This window comes from Tachysurus fulvidraco, chromosome 3 (genome assembly GCF_022655615.1).
Source record: "Tachysurus fulvidraco isolate hzauxx_2018 chromosome 3, HZAU_PFXX_2.0, whole genome shotgun sequence".
NCBI lineage: Eukaryota > Metazoa > Chordata > Actinopteri > Siluriformes > Bagridae > Tachysurus > Tachysurus fulvidraco.
The window spans coordinates 19,516,247-19,523,926 of record NC_062520.1 but is presented as its reverse complement, the minus strand read 5'-3'; the positions used below and the strand labels follow the sequence as shown (position 1 = coordinate 19,523,926).

Genomic DNA, 7,680 nt, shown 5'->3' with positions numbered 1-7,680 from the left:
ACAGTTTGCTGTCTTTGCCATTATCACCGTAACGGTTCCAGTTATTGTTGCATTGAATTATTTCCAGTCTAGTTTTTAAATCATCTGCTTACCCGTTAGAGCTTCGATCCTCAGAATCTTTCTGCTCACTGCTGTACCGAAGCTCAGCTGGGGTTTTAAAGGACAGGTCCTTTTTCCCTTTCAGCCAATATGTCTTCATGTAGCCCTTCCCCTTAATCATAATTAGAATTTTTGCTTTTATGTATTCATAACAAGTACATTTTATAAAGTGAAATAAATATATTGTGAAATTCTATATGTCTGGAAGCCACATACTCTGTAGCTATTAGGAATCCTTTCTATGTTCAGTACACTGGATGAAAGAGTAATATGTACCTTTACAAAAATCTTGCCCCTTTCTTCAATGATATATGGCTCATGCTCCAAATGGTCCTTGGTGGTCTGACTAATGTGGATTTGCATGCCCTAATCACAGAAGAAGACACTAATAAATAAGACATCAGTTTATAATCCCCAATTAACATTCTTAATCATTTGTTTGTACTAGGATTTGCCATGTTTTCTCCTGCTGACTTCTCTCATTATTTATAAATGAAGATATAGTTATGGTACCAGAGAAACCATTAGATCATGTCTTACCACACCATTGGACTCCATTCGAGAGGCAGTGTTCACCGTGTCTCCAAACAGACAGTAGCGTGGCATCTTTAGTCCCACTACCCCTGCCACCACCATACCAGAGTGAATTCCTATGAAGCACATTACAAATACCAATCATTTTAATCTCAGAAATGATATATGTAAACTATGCTGCACATTTTGAATATGAGCTTGAAAAAAGATCAGTGAATTGACTGTGAGGTTAAACATGTAGGATGACAGAGAACTAGAACAGACTATGTAAGAGCAAAACAAAAACAAACTCATGGATGCAAATGTCCCTTTTGGCATAAAATCTAAGGTGTGAGAACCACTATTTTTGCCAGATCTCAGTGCACCTACCAACACGAATCTGAATATTATCCCCGGTAGAGGGGTCTTTGAGGTGATCGATGGAACTCAGCATATCAAGAGCCATGTCACAGATATGGTGAGCATGAAATGTGGTCTTATTAGGCACTCCAGCCACCACCATGTATGCATCTCTTATGGTCTCCACCTGGGAACAGTGTACATCATATCACAGTGTACATCACATTGTCCTGGTTATTCTCCTAGACCTAAATCTCATTCATTCATTTATTCATTCATTCATTCATTCATTCAGTCATTTATTTTTTAACATAATTTGGATCATAATGGCCCTGGAGTGTATCATAGATACACTGAATTTGGGATTCTTGCCCACCAAAGAGCGTCACCAATTTATCTATTGCTGTGTCTTCAGGATGCAGGAAGAAACTAGTGAACCCAGAGGGAACTCATGTTGATATGGTAAGAACATCAGAACCTCCGCAAATCAGAAAGCATTGCTCTTTGGCCCTTTTAGCTGTGAGGTACTGACACTTCTGGCTGTGCCATAATGCTACCTAATTCAAGAACTGAAAATGATTTCTAAACTAGTTGGTTAAAGATCTAGTTATGGTTAAACCAAGCTCTGTTAATTACCTACTTGGTCCCTGAGGCCTATCAGAATCTCTAGATTGACCAGAAAACACACTTTATTGATTTGATTGATTGATGTCTTTTTAATGATATACATTTTAATGTAACTTTTGTTACCTTATACACATTGTGTTTCTCACTGAGGGTGTCAAAAACAATGTAGATCTCATTGAGCATATCCACCACCTGCATGGGTGTAATGTGGATACAGATTTCATTAAATTTGACCACATCGCTGAATAGGATGGTCACATCTGGGAAAACCTGGATAATAGAGACACGGGACAAAAATCAGCCACAAACTACAAATAGGAGGATTATAATAAATCAAACATTTATTGCTTATCGAGGATAAAGTTTATTTAGACAGAGAATCTGATGAGGACAATGCTGGAATGGGGCAATGACCTGTTATCTAAATGATGCAAAAGGTTACTCAAGTAATTAGCTGGACAGACACTGTGTGTGGGTTTGTGTGTGTGTAAGTGTGTGTGTACTTGACAGGTCTCTAGTGCTGTGATGCCTTTGCGCAGTCGGTCAGCCACAGCCTTTGGTATCATAGCATATAGCAGAGAGTCGCCTCTCTTCTTCTCCTCGTCCAGTTTCTTAATGATCTCTTGCAGCTGAGCATATTTCTGTTGCTCCTGTTTAGACAGCACACATTTTCCTTTATTGTAATTTTAGCTGGAAACTCAGAACTCCAAAATGTTCTTTGTTTTTCTACATGTAAAAACCCAGGTATCTAACAGTGTCATATATAGCAAAAATTACACCATAGTAAGAGACATTTACAGACAAATGTAAGAACAGATAGATAAACCTAGACATTTTACCTACATTTTACATCTTTAACATTCACCTCAGATAACTCTAAGTGTTTGTTTCTATTAAATGTCCAAAATTACCTGCCAATAAAGTGATTTTATTACAAATATCTAGGCAAATAAATAGGCATAACAGTTTGTTCTCATAATAGAGTCAATACTTGATACATTTGCATTTTCAAGATATTTTCACTTGCTAATATGATGTTTTGCAGTTTGTTGTTAGGAAATGCTAAGTGCTGCCTCATTTGAGAGCATGGTGTGTGTACCTGGTCTAGAGCCAGCTGCAGCTCGGCTGATTGCTGAGTTCCTGCCAGAATGAGCTCTCTGCTTGAATCATGCAGGTTAAGGTCATTGACATAAACGCCCATTTTAATCATGTCCTCCACTGTCTCAATACTAAAAAGGAAATTGGATAGCTTTTAATGTGGAGTAAATAATTTGTAGCACTGTTTGATTTAGAGGTGTTTTTCAGATTTGAGTAGCTGGTATGTTTGATCAAACAAATCCAGACAATTAAATTGGACATCTGAAATGATAATACTAAGCGATGTTAACACTTTAGTGCTGGGTTCTAATGTGATCAGAATTGTTATTGACTGCTTTATATTGCATCACGCGTATTGATTCAACAGGAAGCAACACAGCTTGCAACAAGCTATGCCATATTACCATTCAGCAGGCAATGCAGATGTAATTAAAGCTTACATGGGTGTGCCAAGGAAGATGAGTGAATCCCATTGAGGCACGTATTTCATCTGGCCTTTCAGATGAAGAGGCTTTTTAGGTGGTTCTCGCATGTCCTCAAATATAGTTTCACTGCACTTACCTAAATAGAAAAGAAAAGAGATCCTCAGTCAGTCAAATCGCTCATAGCCTGTCAATGTAAACATGTTTTCATGCATGTTCACCTGACATAAGTGACTGATATATTGTTGTAATTTGTGAATATGGCAGCTAGCATTTTATCTACAAATATCATGGGGAAATGATAATTTTTTTCTGGTTAGCATGGTTAGCATGGTTCTGTACAGATTAGTGTGGTTGTGGGTGAGTCTGTAGATATCACATCTAACCAGTGACGGTCTGGAAAGCAAGAAGTTCAATGTCTTCTCCTCCAGAGTTTGCTGAGCTGTTGTACTGGGTCAAAGCACTGCTGTACTCCTGATCGGCTCCTTTCATATCATCCATTGCCTTGACGTCTGACAGAGCACATTGGCACATTTATTATCTGACTGATTTATTATCTGACTGTAATTCTGATTAGCTGATGTCCAGTTTAAATGTATGATTCGTAATTGTGATAAATTCATTTTACACTAATATTAATAATATTATTCAATGGTAGGATACAACACAAAGTACACAAGACCACGTTACTTGAGTCACATTTGATTGTTAGTCTCACACAGCTTTTAAATATTGTAAAATATGAGTCAGATTTTCAAATAAAATATGTTCTTTGAAGTTTTTTATTGGACTTTTTTTGTAGCTGACAGTTTTTAAATCCTACCACAGATAACTCAAGACAAGCAAGATGAAATACAGTGTGAAAATGTTGGCATTCTTTCTGAAATATTCATCATGCTCCAGTCAGATTATAGCAAAGTGGGAGCAAACACATACCTCGTTCTTCCTTCTTTGGCTTCTCACTCTCCTCCTTCTCCTCAGGCTCTTCTTTGCTGAGTTTAGGGATGTTGACCTTCTGCTTGCTCTCTACAACTGCTTTTGACAGCAGCTCAAACACATTGTTGAGGTGAGTGTAGATCTAAAAAGAAAATACATAGTACAGAAAATACAGATACAGATACAGAATGGTGTCCTGGTTAGTAGCCACAAAGAACTCTGCGTAGCCTCAGTTTGTCTCCACGTTTCGACAGCTCCTGTAATCTACACATGTCTATACACTTCAGGGAGTTCTCTTGTTATCTTATAAACAATGTTGTTCTCTGTTAATTGAAATATAACAACCTTCTACCTTTATCCTTTTTGATGTTAGTGATTCTTGGCACAGAAATATGGGAAATGAGATGTAAATTCAATTCCTCCTCCAATTCCTATGCACCATCTCTGAATTAATAATTGAAACTGTCTTAGTGGTGTCTGAAAAGCTAAGTGCTTTTTCACATATCATATTTTGACCATTTTCAGTAGATCACTGACGTTATCTTTCATTGCTGAGATTCTCAAATCTGTTTATACACTAAGTAGCTGAGGCTTCATAAATCACTAAATGTCTCTTTGGCATTATTGAACAGAAAGTGCAGACTCAATGAAAACACACACATAACTGCCTGCCCTACTTACATTGTCCCAGCTAAACTCCAACATGGGTCGCACCAGAGTGAACTCCTCGTTGACCTTTTTGCCCTGCAGATCCGAGAACACTTCCTTCAGACCATCTCCGATGCGGTACATAGTCATGTCTCTACGGAAGATTACACTAAAGGGGAACATGTCAAAAAAGATGCCCCTTTTCATAGGGAGCTTTTCATAACCAGGTGCTGTTTTCTGCTGGGGCATGCGGTGCTTAAATGCAGCATTGTCAAAGTTCATCTTGTACACCTATAAAATTATTGGGAATGAAAATAGAGACAAATTAATTTACCAACAACTGAGAAATTTCAGCTATTGCATGAATTTTGTCTGTTTATTTCATAAGATCAAGTGTTGATTGTTTCTTTCTTGTTAATTCTTACCACATATGTCATTTTCTCTGTTTCCTCTTTAGACAAAATCTCCACCTCAATGTCTGTGTTGTAAAATTGACGGCCCACTTGAGACAGTTGCCCTACAGATATGCATGGCAGAAATTCAGTCTAATAGCACAAACAATGTAGTACAAAAAAAAAATCTTATATATTTTGCTAGTCAGTCACTAAATGTGAACGGAAAAATAAAAATGTATTTATTTCACTGTGCTCAGAAGCATGTTTGGGAATTAAGTGTGACAAGCTCTAACATGTTCCAGATGTAAAAAGGAAGTGCTGAGGCTATTTGAATTTTTAAGGTCAATAATTGGTTGATACACTGGCAGAATGGTTATCAATCTCCACTTTACTCATTTTCACATGATTTCACAAACATATTTAATATACAGAGATAATGCATTGTCAAACCCAGTCTGTGCTTGGGTGTATGATTACCTTTGACAAACTGAGTAAAACCCTTTCTGGTAGAGCGATAATGTAGTGTCAGGCTCGTCTCACACTCTTCTTCCACACAAAAGCTGGGCGGTTGCACTTTGGGAAATGAGAAGCGGAAGTACTCGTGCAAGTTATCCAGCTCATTGATGAAGTCTCGCACATTACGACCCAACACCTGAACCACACAGAAATATGCAAAGATGACTGGTCTAATATTTAATTATAGTATTCAAGTATTTTTGCATGAGTGAAAGTGAACAAATATGAAGTAACACTAGTAGTGCTTTCAATTTGTAGGCTTGTCTATTGATTTGCAGTCACCTTGAGAATCCTTTCATAGCCATAGTTTCCTATTCGTTTGACCATATAGACTCCGAAGGCATACATCAGCTCATCGTGGGTCTTTCCCAAAACCTCTCCAGCTGCTTTAGCCAGACGAAGGATCAGATTGTCACTAGAACAAGACATCAAGTATTTCCCTTTAAAAATGTAGAACTAACCATTGAATGTATGATGAGTATTTATTGAGTTGTAGAATATTCTAGAAGTCTCGCACACAGTTAAAGCAACCTGTATCATTAACAAACATACATGTACACATATGCATGATGCAACAGCTGATCATTTTCCTGTGGAAATGACTGTGCTCCTTTATTTTACATAGTACATCTACAAAAGGTACAAATCCAACATTATCATGTATGTTGCATGTTTCTATAAGACAAATCTCCAAAACATATCAATAAAAAAGAGACCTGACATATCAATAAAAAAGAGACCTGACAGCCTGCACCACATAATCAGTCATTAAGTATTAAGGACCAAATTTTAAAACTGAGATGATCAAAGTAAAAAAAAAAAAAAAAAGGAGGCAGTTAAGTTGAAATTGAATAGTTGATCTCATGTTTTCCTCCCATACAATTAATGCTTTACTATAAAATAATCAATCATTTTTGTTTATTTTTAAACATTTGTGAAAGCTGAATTAACATACAGTAAATGTAATTTATCTATCATTTTGCCTTGTAGCTACTGTATGACAACGTTTCCCTCACTTATATGTAATGGAAACATTTAAGAATGCTTGTTATTACTAATCTTTTGAAACTGACTGAGAAATAGGAGACTTACTTGTACATTTGGTGGCGTACAAACTTGAGGTGAGGAATCTCTGCCCGAGCCTCAATAAGCCTCCAAACATCCTCCCCATAGGACTCATTAATGTAGTCATTTACTGCTTCCAGATACAGGCCATACATCTTCAGAGGGTTTAGAACCTCCTGACCTCTGCCTCCACGGAGATAGAAGGATCAAATATATCAGAGACGTGGATTTGCCTTTTAATTTTTACACACGCTTCCCAAAACTCAGAACACATTTATGAGTGCTAAGATGGTAGTAAAATGTACTATATTACTAAATCATACAACCAAATGAGTATAGTGTGTAGGTGTTGCCTACCTGCAGTTCCTCAATTCAGTGCACTGGGAGGTTGCGACTGGCCCAGGCTAAAGCACACTGGCCTCCCTCTCTCTCTGCTCAACACCTGTTCCTGGCACTTGAAGCACTTCACACACTCCTCTGTCAGGACAATAGACATGGTGGGCTAAAACAGGCCAACACAGGAGAGCTAAGGTGTGTTTGTGGCAGGTAGATAAAAGCATTACACCACCAGACCTCATTATATAAAGATATGGAAAGTTGATATTTCACACTTCTTGTAATCAAATTCTTATCTTAATAAACAGAAGAGGAATGATGATTGTACAGATTGGCATAATAACTAGTATTGAAAGCATTTGTTTGAACCTTTTTCTTTTTTTTTTTTTAAATTGGGCAATTCTGTACTAACACTAATACTCTGGTTTAAGTCACTCAAAGAAATGGATATTCAAAGACATTTTTTTAAATTATTATTATTTTTTTAATAAAATGAAAACAATTGCTTAGAATAGATTAGTGCATTTTTTTTCTTTCGTAATTGTTTTAACCCGAGTTATGGTGACTCCATAGTCTTTCTAAGGGACATTGGCATTAAAGGTGGAACACACCCTGAATGGAACACCAGTCCATCATAGGGCATGGAGGCATACACACTTTCACAC

General features: G+C 37.2%; 1 protein-coding gene and 1 long non-coding RNA gene across 2 annotated transcripts in view; one reads left to right on the top strand and one right to left on the bottom strand.

The window, feature by feature from the left end:
- The window catches only part of LOC113644386, a 10,241-nt gene extending 4,581 nt beyond the window's left edge, over nt 1-5,660 (top strand). Inside the window, exons 2-3 of the long non-coding RNA XR_003440989.2 lie at nt 4,101-4,185; nt 5,161-5,660. This is a non-coding gene — a long non-coding RNA (uncharacterized LOC113644386). The remainder of the gene's footprint in view (nt 1-4,100; nt 4,186-5,160) is intronic.
- Nucleotides 1-7,480, bottom strand: part of LOC113644383 (soluble guanylate cyclase 88E-like) — an 8,259-nt gene extending 779 nt beyond the window's left edge. The window contains exons 1-15 of the mRNA XM_047811708.1: nt 6,707-7,480; nt 5,897-6,029; nt 5,576-5,750; nt 5,129-5,220; nt 4,737-4,994; nt 4,056-4,197; nt 3,506-3,631; nt 3,138-3,258; nt 2,699-2,828; nt 2,103-2,249; nt 1,723-1,869; nt 1,003-1,159; nt 640-749; nt 376-465; nt 93-211 (exon numbers count right to left, since the gene is read on the bottom strand). Of these exons, the coding sequence (XP_047667664.1) occupies nt 93-211; nt 376-465; nt 640-749; nt 1,003-1,159; nt 1,723-1,869; nt 2,103-2,249; nt 2,699-2,828; nt 3,138-3,258; nt 3,506-3,631; nt 4,056-4,197; nt 4,737-4,994; nt 5,129-5,220; nt 5,576-5,750; nt 5,897-6,029; nt 6,707-6,834 (2,075 nt within the window). The 5' untranslated portion in view covers nt 6,835-7,480. The remainder of the gene's footprint in view (nt 1-92; nt 212-375; nt 466-639; nt 750-1,002; nt 1,160-1,722; nt 1,870-2,102; nt 2,250-2,698; nt 2,829-3,137; nt 3,259-3,505; nt 3,632-4,055; nt 4,198-4,736; nt 4,995-5,128; nt 5,221-5,575; nt 5,751-5,896; nt 6,030-6,706) is intronic.
- Nucleotides 7,481-7,680: the final 200 nt, after the last annotated feature.